Source organism: Pongo pygmaeus, chromosome X, assembly GCF_028885625.2.
Source record: "Pongo pygmaeus isolate AG05252 chromosome X, NHGRI_mPonPyg2-v2.0_pri, whole genome shotgun sequence".
In the NCBI taxonomy this organism is placed as follows: Eukaryota; Metazoa; Chordata; class Mammalia; order Primates; family Hominidae; genus Pongo; species Pongo pygmaeus.
In genome coordinates, this window is record NC_072396.2 from 18,765,947 (window position 1) to 18,785,361 (window position 19,415).

The 19,415-nt window shown below is 37.3% G+C and overlaps 1 protein-coding gene across 7 annotated transcripts in view; it reads right to left on the reverse strand.

Annotated features, from left to right (window-relative positions):
• The window catches only part of SCML2 (Scm polycomb group protein like 2), a 117,341-nt gene that overhangs the window by 13,030 nt on the left and 84,896 nt on the right, over positions 1-19,415 (reverse strand). For all 7 annotated transcript variants that reach the window (XM_063660906.1, XM_054472741.2, XM_063660909.1 and 4 more), the window contains 4 exons: positions 13,178-13,395; positions 7,785-7,905; positions 5,654-5,857; positions 4,477-4,659 (listed from right to left, as the gene is read on the reverse strand). In XM_063660906.1, the coding sequence (XP_063516976.1) occupies positions 4,477-4,659; positions 5,654-5,857; positions 7,785-7,905; positions 13,178-13,395 (726 nt within the window). The remainder of the gene's footprint in view (positions 1-4,476; positions 4,660-5,653; positions 5,858-7,784; positions 7,906-13,177; positions 13,396-19,415) is intronic.

The window sequence follows — 19,415 nt, forward strand, 5'->3', positions numbered from 1 at the left end:
ATGATTCTATTAATATGAAATGTCTAGAATAGGAAAATCTATAAAGACAGAAAGTCAATGAATGGTTTCCAGCGGTGAGGGGGAAAAGAGATTGAGGGATGATAGTTAATAGGTATGGGATTTCTTTTGGGGGTGATGAAGATAGTGGTGATGACTGCACAACTCTGTGAATACACTTAAAAAATATTGAATTGTATACTTTTAAAAGGGTGAAATTATGGTATGTAAATTATAGCTCAATAAAGTTATTACAAGAAAAGCATCCTCAAGGTATAGCAGTCATAGGAACTAATAAAATCAAATTCCAGAGGGGAAGAACCATTCTAGTCTAAACTGAAGATTTCGTCATATTTTTTCCCTGTAGGAATCTGCTGATTCTTGGCACTACAGTGAAAACAGAACTTGACACAGGCAGAGGGCTATACCTAGACAAAAATAAATCAAAAAAGATTTAGCAGCTTCACACAGCTGGAGTGACAAATCAGAAACTCAAACTCATAGCTGGTTGGGATATTTGCCAAGTTCTGGAGCTACACAGGAAGCTGGGGAGTTAGGCTGAAAACTCTTAAAAGGCACGCTGAAATCTCTCACAGTCTTATGATGCTTAAGAAATAAAGACCCACCAGGGGGTCTTTATTTTATTGTGTGTTTGTGGCAAGCACACAAGCCACCTAAACACAGGTGCAAAGTTGTGATAATACATGAGGAAGAAGGCTAAAGAGCTGAGCAGCAAACCTCTGAAGGAGAGAAGTACAATTCCCCATAGTCTTTCAAGGCTAAGGAGCTAGGTAATTCCCAGGTTGTCAATCAAAAGCGTGGGAAAGTAACACCTGAAGAATAGCAAGGAATCAGGAGATAGACTGAGTCTTACTAAAACTGCTATTCAGTCCCAACCCAGCTCAATCACTGAATGGAATGAGCCCTCCTTCTTTCTGCTTAAGAAAGAGGAAACTTTTTAAGGTAGAAATCTGGAGCTTCTGCAGATCTTTTATATACAATGTCCCACATACAAAAAAATAGTGGTAAACATGCAAAGAAGTAAGACCATATAACCAACTATTGAGAGAAAAACTACTGGTGTCAGTAGACAAAGACTATAACGCAATTTTGATGAATATGTTCAAGAAAACAGGAAAAATGGACAGAAAAGATCAAAGAATAAAAAATTTCACCTGAGAATTATAATCTATTTAAAAAAGCAGAGAGCTGATAGGAAAGTAAATTGAGGCAACCACTATGAAAAACTGTTTGGCAGTATCTACTAAAGCTTAATCTATGCATTTCCTGTGACCTAGCAATTGATAGATACAGGAACAGAAAGATGTGTATAGAATGTTCATGATAACACTATTTATAAGAGTACAAAACATAACACTATTTATAAGGGCACAAAACAGAAAGCACTCAAATGGATACATACCATGGTAGCATATTTATACAACAGAATATTATACAGCAATGAGAATGAACGATCTAACTATATGCAACGATACAGATGAAACTTACAAACATAATGATAGGCCAAAAAAGCTAGGCACGAGAGTAAATGCTGTATAATTCCATTTCTATAAAGTACAAAAATAGGCAAAAGTAATATATGGTACTAGAAGTCAGGACAGTAGGTATCCTTGTGCGAAGTGAGGGGTAGTAGTGGATGAAAGGGGGTTTGACACATTAGCAGTGCTTCTAGGGTACTAGTAATAGCTACTTTTCCAACCAGGGACTGATTATACAGGCATGAAAATTAATCAAGCTACATTCCATGTATAATTTTTTCTATGTATACTATAATTCAGTAAAATGTCTTTAAAATTACTGCTAAAATATGCAAACACTAGATTTGTCAGAATCAAAGTCTCCTAAGAAGAGCACTCTATATTAAACTATTTTTGAGTCACTTATTTTAAAAAATCTAAGAGAAATGGGATACTAGACGTGAAACTTAGTAATAACCTCATAACATTTATATGTAACTTCTTTAACTACAAGCTGACTTAAGAAAAACATAAGAGTTCCAACTCAAAGCCATTTTCAAATGGCTAAATTAAGCTTTCTGTGAGAGAAAATTAATAACCCCTAAAATAAGGTAAAATATGTGGATTATTCAGTGTATTTTTTCAAATAGTTACCTATTCTGATTATTTGATTAATCTGAAAATTCAAACATTCTGTGTTCAATTTAAAGAAGAATTAGATTTTCTTTAAAATCTTTCAAAAAATGGGGTTTTGTAAATTACTGGCATTCTTAATGCTCTGTGTAAGAAATCAGGAAATCGGGCCTGGCATAGTGGCTCAGGCCTGTAATCCCAGCACTTTGGGAGGCCAAGGTGGAAGGATCACTTGAGGCCAGGAGTTTGAGACCAGCCTGGTCAACAAGGTGAAACTCCATGTCTACTAAAAATACAAAAATTAGCCAGGCGTGGTGGCAGGCACCTGCAATCCCAGCTATTCGGGAGGCTGAGACAAGAGAATCGCTTGAACCCAGGAGGTAGAGGTTGCAGCGAGCCGAGATGGTGTCACTGCACTCCAACCTGGGTGACAGAGTGAGACTCTGTCTCCAAAAAAAAAGAAAAGAAATCGGGAAATTGTACTCTCAACATCTCCAACTCGTATTTTCCCAAAATTACTCTTAGAAACAGAAAACCTATCAATACACAGACACCCCTCTTCCCACACAGGTGGCCCTTCCCTTTCTAGCCATCTTCCAAATTTCCTACCATTTTTGATGACCTCCTCCCTCTCCTGAAGAAGGAAAAAGAAGGATAATATCACATGAAAACATGAAACTTCACTCTTCCTCTTCCCCCTAGTTCTGACAGCTACCTTTTATTGCTCCTACTTCATGCCAGGCATAATGCAGGCTAAGAATTTACATATACTTTCTTTCAATTTCACAACTAAAGAGGTATCCACTTTGCAGATAAGGAAACTGAGAACTAGAGAGGCTCAGTACTTTGTCTATGGGCACATAGCTAGTTAACAGCAGGAACTGAATTAAAATGTAGGCCGGTCAGACTTTATACTCTTTCAGCATAGAGATTACATAGCCAGGATTGGAATCCAGGTCTGACAAACTCCAACACCTGTGCTCTCCATGCCACTGCTTCTCCAACTACACTTTTTGCAAGCATGTCACAGTATCATACCTTTATTTCAAAGGGACTCACTGGACAGCTACACCAGAGGGGAGAAACTGGAAAGAGGACTCCAGTTAGGAGCCTGCTTTACTAAACCAGAGAAAGGGTTAGTTACAGTCTGAAGCAGGGTAGTAACAAGGAAATGGAAAAAAGGGGATGGATATGAGAGATGTCACTGAAGTAGAGGAGACAAGCTTTATGAAGAAGGGTGAGGGTAACCAGGAGGACCAGAAAAAAAAGTAGTAGCTAGAGACGTGGTACCCACGCTTCACACTTGAGTGGCACATGAATTAGAATCCCTGGACTTAAAAAGATAGTCTGTGATAGTACTCTGTATTTCCAGAATCAGCAGCACCTGGCCAGAAAACCATGCGGCAATAACACCTGAGAATTTCAGCTACTCTTTAAAGACCCACATACAATCCTGCCATGATCAGTAGAACATAGCTTTCATGAGTCACATGAAAAAGAGACAAACCACTCCCAAAAAACAAACAGCACTTGCATAAAAGCTGAAAGAGCTTTCTTGCTTTAGAGATCAGAAGCAAGAAACCCGCTTTTGGTTCTACAGGGCTATCTTACACCTACCCTCTTATTCAGGCATCAGTTTGGGGTTCTTATGGAAGAGAAGCAACCATGGTTCAAATGTCAAATTCAAGCATATCACAGGCTGGGTGTGGAGGCTCACACCTGTAAATCCCAGCACTTTGGGAGGCCAAGGCGGGAGGATCACTTAAGGTCAGGAGTTCAAGACCACCCTGGCCAACATGGCAAAACCCTGTCTCTACTAAAACTACAAAAATTAGCTGGGCATCGTGGTGGGCGCCTGTAATCCCAGCTACTCGGGAGGCTGAGACAGGAGGATCACTTGAATCCGGGAGGCGGAGGTTGCAGTGAGCTGAGATTGCGCCACTACACTTCAGCCTGGGGTGACAGAGCGAGACTCCGTCTCCAAAAACAACAACAAAACCGTATCATCATTTGTCAAACCTCAATGACTGCCAACAAAATTATCTTTATAGCCAATGGGCTCAATACGCTTTGCTAACTTCTGAGGATTATAAAGGTCAGTAACTTTAAAGCCATACTTCAGTCTAATAGAGAATGTTTAACTCTGTGAGGTAGTCAAAATGAAGCCAAACATAAGTAAGCCATGGGCTTTGATTTTCAAGTTCATTATGAATACAAGAAATTACTTTCCTATTTTGAATGAACAAAAACAACTATATGTTATACATTTCTAATTAGTTCACTGTGGCTAAAATGTTTACTTTGAGGAGAACACAAGGAAAAACAATTACACAAGATTCTCAAGTTAAACAGAAGTGTAAGCTCTCACCTGACTGATTTTTATCAGGCTCTGCAGAGCTGTGAGTAAGACCCCTGGAAGAACTAAAAGGCTGGCTACTCAAAAGGTTATCACACTGCAGACTGTGGCAGAAGTTCTCAAGAAAGCGAAGAGCAAATGATGCACTGTTCACTGGAGGGAGCTGGATGGAATGAGTTTCCCCATCAAAGGAGGCTATTGGGGAAAAAAAAAGGATGTCAGTAGTCTCAGAGAGATGAGAAATACAACACTAATTAAAAAAAAACTATCACTTTAGGAAAGGTATTATAAGTCTAATTTGTGTTTTTTGTCATTCATAAAGGAATAATCTTAAATTATAAAAGCTCCTCTCAAACACAATAGCCTGTATTGGTAAAAACATCCTCATGTGAAAATACTCTTAAGTCAACAACAACAACAGAAACTTACTGATCTATGTAACGCTTCCTTCTATTCCAAATATTCCATGGGTATGAATGTTGTGGTGTCTGATGATAGCCACCAACTGTATCTTATTGCTTAATGACTTCTTGAGTCACATATTTATTTAGAGCTTCTTATAGATAAAATATATTATCAGCCAAGGTACTCTGCCTATAGTGAGCTTAACACAGCATGTAAAATGAAGAATCTGTGACTTTTGTCCCAATTTACATTATTCTCACATCATTTGTCCATTCTAAAAGTAAACTTTTCAAACCAGGGCTTAAAGTCTATAAACATATATTATAACTCCTATAAATGTTCTATTATACTAATATAATAAATATTACAGGCTAGGTGCAGTGGCTTACACCTGTAATCCCAGCATTCTGGGAGGCCAAGGTGGGCAGATCACATGAGGCCAGGAGTTCAAGACCAGCCTGGGCAACATGGCAAAACCCTGTCTCTACTACAAATACAAAAGTTAGCCAGGCATGATGGTGCATGCCTATAATCCCAGCTACTCAGGAAGCTAAAGTGGGAGAATCACTTGAACCTGGGAGGTGGAGGCTGCAGTGAGCCAAGATCACACCACTGCACTCCAGCCTGGGTGACAGAGTGAGACCCTGTTCTAAAAAGTAGAAGAAGAAGGAAGAAAGAAGAAGAGGAAGGGGAGGGGGAGGGGGAGGAGGAAGGGGAGGGGGAGGGGGAAGGGAAGGGGGAAGGGGGAAGGGACTGAATTAGACAATGTATTAGATAAGTATACCAGTTATCACTTCTCCTCCACGATTATCTGGCTTCAGGTATCCAAAAACAGTTTTAGTTTCAAGGGCACAATCCACACAGGCCTGCACAATCCGGCGAAGCACCACATTCACCGGGCCCGGGCCAAAGTGGTCAGGCAGCTGCTGGACTCTCTTCGGATCCAGATGAGGGCCAAAGTTTCCATGTTTGTTTACATAGACACAGACTTGAGGAAAAATGCGTATGCATACACAACAATGAGACTGATTAAAAGAAATTTTGTGAAAATACTACATAATCAATTACTACATCCCACTAGCCACTTCACTCACAGAAAACCTAAATATAGTTAATATCAATGATCATTTCTGCTACCTAAAAATATGTAGGTAAATATATTTTTACATTCATGCAAAGACACTGAACTCACAAAGAAACAATCAAAATGTTTATTCAATTTTTTAGAATCTTGTCCAAACTGATGATATAAAACCTACAGACATTTTAGGAACATCACAAAAACAATTCTTCATACATTCCCACATTATATAAAATGGCACAAAGACAGATGAATATTTTCATCTTTTAATTGTATACACAGTACAAGAATTTCCTTTCAAAACGGGTCATCTTGCTATGCTCTTTTTTGGACTGAATTTCTTTTAAATTACCAATACTGCACCTCAATTATATTTTCTAAAGTAACCAAACAATTTAAGATATATATAACAGTTAAGTTATATTGATATATATTAATATTTTATTAATTTTAAGAAAATAAAAATGTTCCTTCTATATATACACCAAGATTCACAGAAGAAAATTTTAAAATAAACTCTCTCCTTAGTATAATAAAAGCATATGATATAGAAGCAATTCATCTATAATCACATAAATGCCAACTTCTAATAATTTTCTTTACTGAGAATCAACAAATGCAAATCAATATACACTATAAAAAACATGAGGGAAGCTGGGCGCAGTTGGTCACGCCTGTAATCCCAGCACTTTGGGAAGCCAAGGTGGGCGGATCAACTCAGGTCAAGAGTTTGAGACCAGCCTGGCCAACATAGTGAAACCCCATCTCTACTAAAAATACGAAAATTATCTGGGTGTGGTGGCACATGCCTGTAGTCCCAGATACTTGGGAGGCGAGGCAGGAGAATCACTTGAACCCGGGAGGCAGAGGTTGCATTTAGCCAAGATCACGCCACTGCACTCCAGCCTGGGTGATGAAGTGAGACTGTCTCAAAACAAAACAAAACAAAAAAAAAACAAAGAAACAAAACATGAGGGCACATCACTACCAAAAATAAAATAAATTGTCCCCCTAAGAAGCATGTTATTTTTATTGCAAAACTTTCACACACACATAGTCTATATTTAGTATAAGAAAACTGATCAATCTCAGTTTTGCTCTGTTGAAATATACAATTCAACTTTGTGGCAACAGCCAGAGGAAGGACTGTTATCCTTCAGAAATGAAATAGCTATTAAAAATTCAACCCACGGTGCTGATGACATGGACAAATTCTACTGAACACACGTGAAGCTAAACAAGGATTTCAATGTTTTATCTCCTTTGTGTTATATCCATTTAGCTAGTCTTTCCTGTTAATTACAAATCAGAAATAATAAACTGAAAAAAATGAGATATGTTACAACAATCATTTTTAAAGTGACTTCTATTTTTAAAAAACTAAATTTACTTTTAGTCAGGAAAGAAAAATTAAAAGGAAAAAAATGTCCAAGGAATAGGAGAGTGTAAGGGAGATAATTTTTAAAAGGCATTAAGAAAAGGTTTGAGGCAGCTTTGAAAATACATACAATACAAAAAGACAAATTTTGAAATGAGATAAAGGGAAAACAAGAATAGATTTGACAATGTAAATTTCATAAATCTTACTTAAATGGATAAAATACTTTAAGAGTATCTGAATTTTCAAGTGACTCATGTATTTAAAGACTTTTTCCTTAATGTAAAATGGAACAATCAGAATTTCAAAATACTTTAATATGAAAAATGCTAAGATAAATGTTTAATATTACCATCTTTTTCCCCTATTATTTTATTTCCAGGACTTCGAAGACACTGAAAATAATACAGGATAAAAGATTAGTAATTCTATACTATTTTTAAAATATGAATTTACCTGTAGACATCACTATTTTACATGGCCCAGCAGCGACATCTTTATATAACATGCCACGGTCTCTGGTCAGCGATTTTAGAGAAGCTGCAGATGTAGAACATATCACAGGCAAAGGTTTTTCCTGTTAAAAACAAAGGGAAAAAAACACAAGTATACAATACTCATTAATATATTCTTAGATAAGAAAGTCAGAAAATTATAAATATCATTGGTTTATAAAATTATTAGTTATCAGAAGTCCTCAGGTTGGAAACCCCCGTGTGTGTCATGAACTGCAGAACTTTCCAAACTGAGCTTCTCAGAGGACCACAAACTGTCCAGGTAGGGGAGAAAGAGACCAAATGGCTGGGATTCCCTGTCCTACTCCTGCTGCAACTAATTACACCTTAGCCAAATTAGTTTATTCCATAAAACGTACTTTATTTTTTGAGGTTCCCTGTAAGACAAGTTTTTTCACATTGCTAAAGAAAAATCTGTAAATCTCTAACCCAGAGCAATACCTCCAATAGAAAAAAAACCTCAGCAAGGCAGAGGACAGAGTTTATTTTCAGAAAGAAGTTGCTCATCTAGTTAGTCTTCGCTGTGTCTAACCCACATTTCTCCATATTACATACAATAATTCTGACAAAATCCCAACAGATGGCTTGCTAAAGTCTATACAAAATTATGCCTACTGCCTATAAGAACCAATGTCTCCTAAGCATTGTTAAACTTCACTAGCATTTTGTTTATTTTACATCAACTCTTGGGGTTTTCCAGGAGCCACCTTCAAACATGACTCTCCAATATAAGAGAAGGGATTCCTGTGCATAGAAAAGGTAATAACAGAGGGCATTTAAAAGGCAGGAACAAAGGAGTAAAAAATAGAACATTCAATGTTGCTGGAATTTATTTGCTTAAATTAATGGCTGTCCTTTGGGTTGACAGTAATCTAGTAAACCACATTTTTTGTTTATTTAACATTGATACAGTGTTCTTTATCAATGTTAAAGAAACAAAAAATGTGATTTTTTTTTTTTGTCTTGCTATGTTGCCCTGGCTGGATTTGAGCTCCTGGGCTCAAGGGATCCTCCTACCTCTGCCTCCCGAAGTGCTGGGATTACAGGCATGCGCCACTGCCTGGACACAATCATGTTATTTTTCAGTACTGAATTATAATTACTGGGTTGATCATGTCATTCTTTCACTATTTTAAAAATCTGAAATCTGAATCCTTTGTCTTGAGACATACCAAGATAGTATGTTTGCATTAACACTGCAAATTGAATAAAGGTACATTTATCGAGAAAATGTGCTCCTGCACTCCTCCCTTAAGGGGAGGAAGAAAATGACAACTTGTATCCAAATATGACATAGATCCCATAAATATATACAAGTATTATGTATTCATAATAAAAAGTAAAAAATTTTTAAAATAATTTTTAAAAGATTAAAGTACCTGCCCCTTCTCCATCCCCATCATCAAATAAACAACGTTTTCAAAGAGAGCTCTCCAAAATTATCAAATTAGCTTGGAACTGGAAACTAAAGGAGTCAAAGGAAACTATTTGGTGTTATCTTACATTTTCACCATTGTACCAACTAATCACAAAGACATTTCAGAAGCTGGAAAATATACATACATGTTAATTTTTTAATGCATTTAAAATATTATTTCACTTTAAATTTCACTATTAACTTTTATTTTTCATTTAAAAAATTTCACCTGCCACCATTTATATTAGAACAATCTGCTTTATTTTTTCAATGTTCATGACTATATTTTTGAAATATTTAGCTTTGACTTTTGATTTTTATTTTGTAAATTTTGAGTGTTTTTAAAGAAAAATACCAGTATCAATATATTTTAAAATCACAATGTTCTTTTTTTTCCATACAGCAAACATAAGTTGAAACAAAATGGAAATGTTATAGATACTGATATCGGATGGCTGAACTCAGGAATGTGTAAGATAATACTGCTGGCATTTAATTCAGTCAGCCGCAAGAGATCTGAAAAGATTCTATGTCTTTATATTTAGAGTGCATCTCTTGTAGACAGGATATATTTGGGTCTTTAAAAAAAAAAAAATCCATGTTGATAATCTCTGTCTTTTTAACTAGAAAGGATAATCCACTAACTTTTCATGCAATTACCAGTATGTTTGGATCTGGGTCAACTTTTTTTTTTTTTTTGGAGATGGAGTCTCACTCTGTCGCACAGGCTAGAGTGCAGTGGCGAAATCTCGGCTCACTGCAACCTCCACCTCCTGGATTCAAGTGATTCTCGTGCCTCAGCTTCCTGAGTAGCTGGGATTACAGACACCTGTGAGCATGCCTGACTAATTTTTGTATTTTTAGTAGAAATGAGGTTTCGCCATGTTGGCCAGGCTGGTCTCGAAATCCTGACCTCAGGTGATTCACCAGCCTCAGCCTCCCAAAGTGCTGGGATTACAGGCGTGAGCCACCACGCCTGGCTGGGTCTACTATTTTGATTTATCTCCTCTGTGTTTGTTTCTGTTCCTCCTTTTCCTTTCCTTTTTTTTCCCCCCTTTGAGACAAGCTTTCACTCCTGTCACCCAAGCTGGAGTGCAATGGCACCATCTCAGCTCACTGCAACCTCCACCTCCTAGGCTCAAGCAATTCTGCTGCTGCCTCAGCTTCCCATGTAGCTGGGGCTACATGCGTGAGCCACTGCACCCAGCTAATTTGTGTATTTTGTGTAGAGATGGGGTTTTGCCATGTTGCCCAGGCTGGTCTCAAACTCCTGGGTTCAAATGATCTTTCTGCCTTGGCCTCCCAAAGTGCTGGGATTACAGGCATGAGCCACTGTACCCAGCCCCTCCTTTCCTTTTGTTAATAGTTTATATTCCTTAGAATATTTTATAATGAATATATTTGAATATTCAAATATTCCTTAGAATTACATTTTAATTTTCTATTGGCTTTTTAGCTATAATTCTTTGCATTATTTTTTTTTTTTTACAATATGCCCTGGGGATTGGAATGTACATCCTTAACTTTCTACAAGCCACATAAAGTTAATATTGTACCACTTCACATAAAATGGTGAAATCTTACAATGATATAGGATCCATATCCCCCACGTCAGGCCTTTATACTACAATTGTTTCATGTCTGTTAAATATAAACTCTGCAACACTGTATTGTAATTAGTTATAAATAGTCATGTTATTATAAGTCATTTGCATTTACCCAAAGATTTACCATCTTCAAAACAATTCCTTTCTCTTTGAGAAAACAGGTTTCCATCTGGTCTCATTTTCCTTTAAGCATTTCCTGCAGTGCTGGTTCGACAGTGATTTATCTTAGTATGCTTCTATCTGAAAATGAAAATGTCCTCACCTTCATTCTTTTTTTTAAGAAATATTTATATCTTTTGTTTCATAGAAAAGAGTAATAAGGAAAAGATTTCCTTCACGATAGCAACAAAAATCACTAAAATATGCATAAATAAATAAGAATAAACGAGAGTATAAATTATATGAAGAAAACTATTGAATTCTACTAAGGAATCTTTTCTACTTTATTAAGGTATAATTGACAAACAAAAATTATATATATTCTAAGTTCACCTTCATTCTAGAAGAGTATTTTTGATAGATACAGAATTTCAGGTTGACAGTTTTTTGTTTTTTTTGTTTTTTTTCCTTTCAGCCCTTTAAAGATGTTGTTCTACTCTCTTCTGGCCTCCATGGCTTTTGATGAGAAATGTCAGCTGTTAATCAAATTTTTGTTTCTCTGCATGTACTTTTTCATTTTTACATTGTTACCTTTAAGATTTGCTCTTTGTCTCTGGTTTTCAACAGTTTGACTAATATGCCTCAGCTTAGATGTCTTTGTGCTTATTCTGTTTGCTCTTGGCTGAGTATTTTGTGTCTATGTATTTCTTTCATGACATTTGGAAAATTTTGAGACATTATTTCTTCAAATATTTTTTCTGCTCCAGTTTCTCTTTCTTTTCCTTTCGGGACTCCAATTACATTGTATTGGACCTTCGATATTATCTAAAAGGTCTCTGGGTTCGTTTTCTTTCTCAATCCTAGTCTGAGTTTTTCACACTGGATAATTTCTACTCTTCTATCTTCCAGTTTATTTACTCTTTCTTCTGTCATCTCCAGTCAATTCTGGTTAATTCTGTCCAGTGAATCTTTTACTTCAGATACTGTATTTTTCAGTTCCTGAGTTTCAATTTGGCTCCTTTTTATCCTTTGTTTCTCCACTAAGATGGCCTTTTTAATCAGTACGATTGTGTGTGTGTGTGTGTGTGTGTGTGTGTGTGTGTGTGTGTGTGTTTAATGTCATCGAAGACCAGTTGAATAGCCACTTTAAAATTTTTGTTTGCTAGTTCTAATATCTGGGTTATACTTGGGTCTGTCTCAGTTGATTTTCTTTTCTCTTGAAAATATTATTCATTTTACTATGTATTTGGGTAATTGTGAACTACATTCCAGATGTTACAAATATTAATTTGTGCAGATTCTAAATTCTATATTTCTCTGATGATTGTTATTTCTTTTGTTTAGCTAGTAATTACCTTGGCTGGACTTGAACTTTAAATTCTGATCTTGGACCTAATTTCATCCAGCCTCAGTTCAGATCTTTTGCTTTAGCTACACTGGCCTGTGTGTATTAGACAAACATGCTCAGATCAGGGGTCTGTCAGAGACGTTGGTAGACAGAATTTGCAGATACCCTCTCTGGTCCTTTCCCTTCCAAAATCCCTCCATTCCCTTTACAGCCACAGTTTTCCTGGCTTTTCTGTTTTCTGGTTTCCCTAGGCCAGATAAATTGTTTTTTTTCTACTAATACTCCTGTTGCTTCACATGCTACACAAAGTATACTTGACCTAAGGCTTAAAACCACAACAATGGAAACTCACTTTGTATAACACCCCTTCTCCCAGTGAGTACTTCCCCTGCCACCAGAATCTGTCTGCTTCCATTCACTCTTCAGTGTCTTCAGGTTGTTGCTTTTCCTATTATTTCTAAGTTTTAGAGTTGACTCCAGCATTATTGAATTCATCATATTGATTCTTCTCTCCCTGCCCCAGTTTATTGAGGTATAATATGTGTACAGTAAGATTCACTTCACATTGATTTTTAAAGTATACTGAGTTTCAAATTAACTAGTCTGAACATAAACACACCCATGTATTAATAGTACTTTCATTGTGGTTTTGAAGAAGTAGAACACTATAAAAAGTTTTAAGTTTGCACAAGCAAAGAAATAACAATCTATCAATAGTTACGTGAGGCTTTCAAAAGCCTACGTACTCTTAGTACATTTCTAAAGACCCTCATCATACTCTTAGTAAATTCCTAAATTGTATGTTATAAATAATAAGGCACTATAAAAACCTATAATACAAATTAGGAGGACATACAACTTACCTTTTTTCCTGAGTTTGGACCTTTTTTCCTTGGTGTGATATTTTTAACAGAACTGCTCCTTTTGGGGACTGCAGTAGGTCCAGGTGGTTTAATTCGACTTGATCTCCTGACCTGCTGTGTTGGTAATATTAGAGTAGTTTTCTGTGGAGACTGCATTGAATGCTGGCTCGCTTCGGAAGGAGAAGACTCTGTTTTTGCTATATTCTTTACAATAGGAACTGAGGAAAAAAATACAAAAAATATTTAAGTAAATGACACAATTAAGGCATTGTCTCCTCATGACTCAAAATAAGTTTTACTTGATCTTTAAAACTATTTCCAAAGGTTAGTCACTGAAAACCATTTAAAAGTACCATCTGAAATGAAGTTTTAGGTATCCTAAGATTTCATATTATCAGAAAATAGTTTAATTCTCCAGAAAAAATAAAGAGGTTTTTATTAGAGGAATCAGTAACTTCAACTTAGCATGGTAAAAATTCCTAGCAACTTACCTATTAGGAACTTCCCATATTTTTATGGGAAGCACAAAAAGGAGTCTTTCCTTCAGAATACACTATCCAATTATGTCATATACAGGAATCATCTCTCACATCAACATAGAAAAACATAGCAAAGCAATTGCCTAGGGCTCCTGCTTCATGTTTCAGAGGGCAGGGGCTCCCTTGCTCTTGACTTTTTTCAGATTTAATGAGGTATAATTGGCAAATAAAAATTATATATTTAAGGTTAATATACATTATGTCCCTATATGTATGTCTACTAATAAAGTTTCATATACTAAAATAGAGACTCTACATTAACGTTGTCATAGAAAGACCACTATCAGGCCCAAGTGATTTGTAGCTATTAGTTTCCTTGTAGCCCAATCCAGTTTCAATATTCAAATAAAGGTTACCTGCCAGGTTACTTTTGTCCATGTTCACATTTAAGTAAAAAGAGATATGTTTAGTATTAATTCCTTGATAATTTTATTATTACAAATAAATTTTACATAGTAAAAAGCACTAATGCTTAAAAAAATTCTTTACAGGAAGAACTATGTAAGTGAAACATTTATACATCTATGCAAAAATCAACTACTGTCATTTTGAGGGCTTCATTTTACAACTCCAAACCAATCTGCTGCTTTGTTCCTCCCACACTCAAAGACTATGTACATGTACATCTGACCCACAACATATAATACCACATCTTTTCTACGGCCTTTTTATCTACCTTCTACCACTTACCAAACCAAGAGGAAGGAACAGCCTATCCTGAGCTGCCAGGGCAAAGAGAGGACCACTTCACTGCCAACATCACTTTCCCCCTCATTTACAAGTAGTTCACCTACTTACACCAGCCTGTTTTTACCTCATTGCCATCATCTACTTCATACTCCAGGCTCACTTTCACTTTTTTGAAAAAGTCCAGTAACCTAACACACATTATTTCTTCATACATAGCCTTCCCGTCATCATCTTAAGGAATCTGACCATCGTACTCTTGGACGCTTCATCATCCTGACCTTATCACTGGAGAGTTCAGCTATTTCCTAAAATGGTTGCAGTTGGCAATTTCTGAAACTCTTCTATCTCCCAGACAACCAACCATGTCCCCTTTCTCCAATTCCAACTTCCTTACCTGTTATCTTTGCTTCAAACCAACTGATCAGGCTTTACATTCTCATTATGACATCTATCCACAAGCCCATATTCCATTTTCATGCAATCCATTAGCTTTCTTCTGGCTTTGCTTTACTCTCTACTCAACCTGCACCCAACTATCCACCTCCACCAAAAACCCCTAACTAGTATACCTTCTTTTATCACCCTTTGATCTTTGATCATGTCCAGAATGTCAGTCCCCATCTCTGAGTCACACTATCATCTGCTTTCTCTGGTCCTGAGCTACAGAACAAGGGTTAGCTATCTTTTTCCAGGAAGGGCCAGGTACTAAATATCTCACGCTTTGAAGGCCACATAAGGTCTCTGTCGTACATTCTTTTTTGTTTGGGTTTTTTTTTTTTTTTGAGACGGAGTCTTGCTCTGTCACCCAGGCTGGAGTGCAGTGGTGCGATCTCAGCTCACTGCAAGCTCCGCCTCCCGGATTCATGCCATTCTCCTGCCTCAGCCTCCCGAGTAGCTGGGACTACAGGTGCCCGCCACTACCCCCAGCTAATTTTTTGTATTTTGTAGTAGAGACGGAGTTTCACCATGTTAGCCAGGATGTTCTCAATCTCCTGACCTCGTGATCCGCCCGCCTCAGCCTCCCAGAGTGCTGGGATTACAGGTGTGAGCCACTGTGCTCAGCCCTTTTTTGTTTCTTTGTTTGCTTGTTTCTCTACAACCAATTAAGAATATTAAAAAAATTCTTAGCTTATAAGCTACATGAGCTGGATGTGGCCCTCAGGCTATTGTTTGCCAGCTCCTGCTTTAGAACATTAAGATGCTACTGGTGTCTATAAAATCCATGCTAACCTTAACTGAGGAATCACTGCTGCAACTCACTGATTTCTAAGTATGTTTCCATGGTAGAAGGCTTTTCCCTATTTAAGTTCCCATCTCCCTTTCTCTGTTCCATTCAGGAAATGACCCAATCTTCTACTTTATGAGAAGATTAAAGGCTATCCTTTGGGGGTAAACTTAAAAATCCCATTTCTCTGGCTGGGCACAGTGGCTCACGCATGTAATCCCACCACTTTGTGAGGCTGAGGCAGGTGGATCACCTGAGGTCAGGAGTTCCAGACCAGTCTGACCAACATGGTGAAACCCCATTTCTACTAAATAGAAAAAATTAGCCAGGCATGGTGGCGCATGCCTGTAATCCCAGCTACTTGGGAGGCTGAGGCAGGAGAATCACTTGAACCCGGGAGGCAGAGGTTGCAGTGAGCCAAGAATGCACCATTGCACTCCAGCCTGGACAACAAGAGTGAAACTCCATCTCAAAAAAAAAAAAATCCCATTTCTCCATCTTAAAATACTTTTATTTTCAATCATTCTCATCTTTTTCTCTTACATCAAATGAAAAGTTTTCTCTCTAGTTTTCGAAGTCCAATCTTCTTTTATTTATGCCTTAACAACACCTTTCTTTGGTTCATATGGGACATTTTGGTTTCAATTATCTCTTCTCTCCTCAATATTTGATCACTCAATCCCCAACTCCTTGCTGTCTCTTACAACTTTCATATCCCTTATTTTGAAGTTACCTCCCTGTTTCTGATACACTTTCAAGCCCTTGAGTGAATTCCCTCTTTCCACTCACTACTATGAATAAAACATCAAGAAGAATTACCTATACTTGACATTTCAATTTCCTTATTATTCCATTTCCTTAGCCCCTGTAATAAACTTTTCTTTCCCCAAACATATTTTAAAGAAATTATTTTCCAAGGTCATTAACTGACTTCTTTTTAGTTACTGATATGGTTAGACTTTGTGTCCCCACCCAAATCTCACCTTGAATTGTAATTCCCATAATCCCCACATGTCAAGGGAGAGACCAGGTGGAGGAAACTGAATCATGGAGGCGGTTTCCCCCATGCTGTTCTCATGATAGTAAGAGAGTTCTCACGAGATCTGATGGTTTTATAAGGGGCTCTTCCCACTTCGCTCGGAACCTCTCTTTCCTGCTGCTTTGTGAAGAAGGTGCCTTGCTTCCTCTTTGCCTTCCACCATGAATGTAAGTTTCCTGAGGCCTCTCCAGCCATGCTGAACTGTGAGTCAATTAAATCTCCTTTATAAATTATCCAGTTTGGGGCAGTTCCTTATAGCAGTATGAAAACAGACTAACACAATTACTAAACCCAAATAAAATGTTCATTCTCTTGACCAATCTACTGATCTCTACAGTTCTAGTCCCCAACTCTAAATATATAGAATGAAGAAGAGGAATAATTGAGCTCCAGATCTGGGTTCAAATTCCTGTGCCAGGTTGGTTTAAGACAGAACTTAGGAATATATAGGAGGTCCTCAAAAAATACTGAATGAACGAATGAAAAATATTTTCAGCCTGCAAGTCAATGTTATACCCCCAAAACTAGTATATTCTATATAAAATAAGCAGTTAAATTGTAGCAAATAAAACAGTAACTTTACAGAACATGGCAACTATAATGAAATCAATATTTGATCTAACTATTTTGGCATTTGAAAACTGAAGCTATAGTTTCAAATAGTCCCCTAAAGTATATATATTTGTTCTATATTATAATAAAAACTTTTTGATGTATAGCATATATGTATGTACGAGCAAAGTTAAAAAAAAAGTACTATAAATTTTTTTTTTTTTTTTTGAGACAGAGTCTCACTGTGTCACCCAGGCTGGAGTGCAGTGGCATGATCTCGGCTCACTGCAACCTCCACCTCGCTGGTTCAAGCGACTCTCCTGCTTTAGCCTCCCAAGTAGCTGGGACTACAGGCGCGTGCCACCATTCCTGGCTAATTTTTGTATTTTTAGTAGTGACTGGGTTTCACCATGTTAGCCAGGCTGGTCTCGAACTCCTGACCTCAGGCAATCCGCCCACCTGGCCTCTCAAAGTGCTGGAATTACAGGCATAAGCCACCGCACCTGGCCAAAAATTTTTACATATGAACAAAATTTCACTTTAGAAAGTAGGCTTTTCAAAGTCAAGGGCTCAGTTTTTTGGGGGTTTTTCGTTTTTTGTTTGAGACAAGGTTTCACTCTGTCGTCCAGTGCCGACGTGCAGGAGTGAAGTGATGTGATCATAGCTCACTGAAGCCTTGAACTCCTGGGCTCAAGTAATCTTCCCACCTCAGCCTCCTAAGGACTCGATTTTATTTATTGCCATATCCCCAGCACCTAGAATAAAATACTTTTTAAGCTGATTCAACTAAAAAGGAAAGAGTAACCATTCAATATATTACACATCAAAATTAAACTCCCAGGAGCAATCATATAACATACATATAGATATACATACATATATACACACACACACACACACACCATGCTGAAACTCTATTCAGTATTAAACTACTTGAAATAGGAAATGGATTTGTTTAAATAAGGTTAAAACTATATATAAAACTTTGTGTGTTCATAGTGGTCACAAAGTGAATAAAAATCTTTTTGAAAAAGTTATATGAAATATAAAGAAGGATATGCTACTCGTCTTTAATAAAACTTTTATGTAAACAACCAACACAAAATTTACCTGGTTCTTCAGCTTATCTTCAGACAGAACAGAAAATGTCCAGGTAAGAAAAACATCCAAGAAATGATAATTATTGAATTGTGGAAATGAAAAAGAAATTAACAAATTTTGGGAAACAATCTAGAAGGCAAGGAGTAAAGCCAACAGGGGGTCTGGAAGCCTGGAATGAGGGAAACTAGAGAAAGAAAGGAGATAGGTGCCAATATTTACTGGCTACCCATTACATACTAGGCACTTCAATATCCATTATTGCATGAAATCCTCCCAAACATCCTATGAGGTAGATATTGTTTCCTCACTTTACACATGAGGAAACATAGGCTCTGTGAGGTTAGGTAACTGAGCCAAGAGCACCCATTTGGTTAAGAGAGTTTGCCTCCTAAGCTCATGCCTTTTCCAATATGCCACTCTGCTTTCTGTCCTGTAACAACAACAACAACAAAAAGGCCATCATCAAATTCACTCCCAAGTCAAGGTGCATGTGTGTGTTTTTTTTTTTAAATGACCCAATGGACAACCTTGGGAACTCCTATGTGCTGTTTCACTATATAGTCAATAGTCAACAGGTGCTCTCTGACAGGGACTCTTGTTTAGAAAAAAAAAAAAAAATCAGATGTGAAAGCATGTTTATAGGGAAAAATATTAACAAGTAGAGTAGCCCCCCATTATCCATATATTCTGGGGGATACATTCTGAGATGCTACCCCACCCCCCTGCCCAGTGGATGCCTGAAACTGCCGATAGTATCAGACCCCATATATACTATATACGAATTATTTTTCCCTTCTTTGCAATTTCATAGATACAAGTTTTGTTCTTACTGTAGACCTTGGCAACCTAAGCATATGATTTTTGTCTTTCCTTATTCAGTCAACAACTTTCACCTTCTCACTTAAAGGAAGCCTAGAGTTCATATACACTCAGCTGTGCTGCCCAATGCCTCTGCTTGGAACTTTGCTCCCTGTCCCGCAGAGCCCAGATTGCCACAAACTAATCAATCATGGGCAGCAATAAGAGCAAAGGGGAGGTAGGTCAGGTATAAACCCGGTGAGCTTCCTTCATTTGCTCCCGCTGCCATCCCAT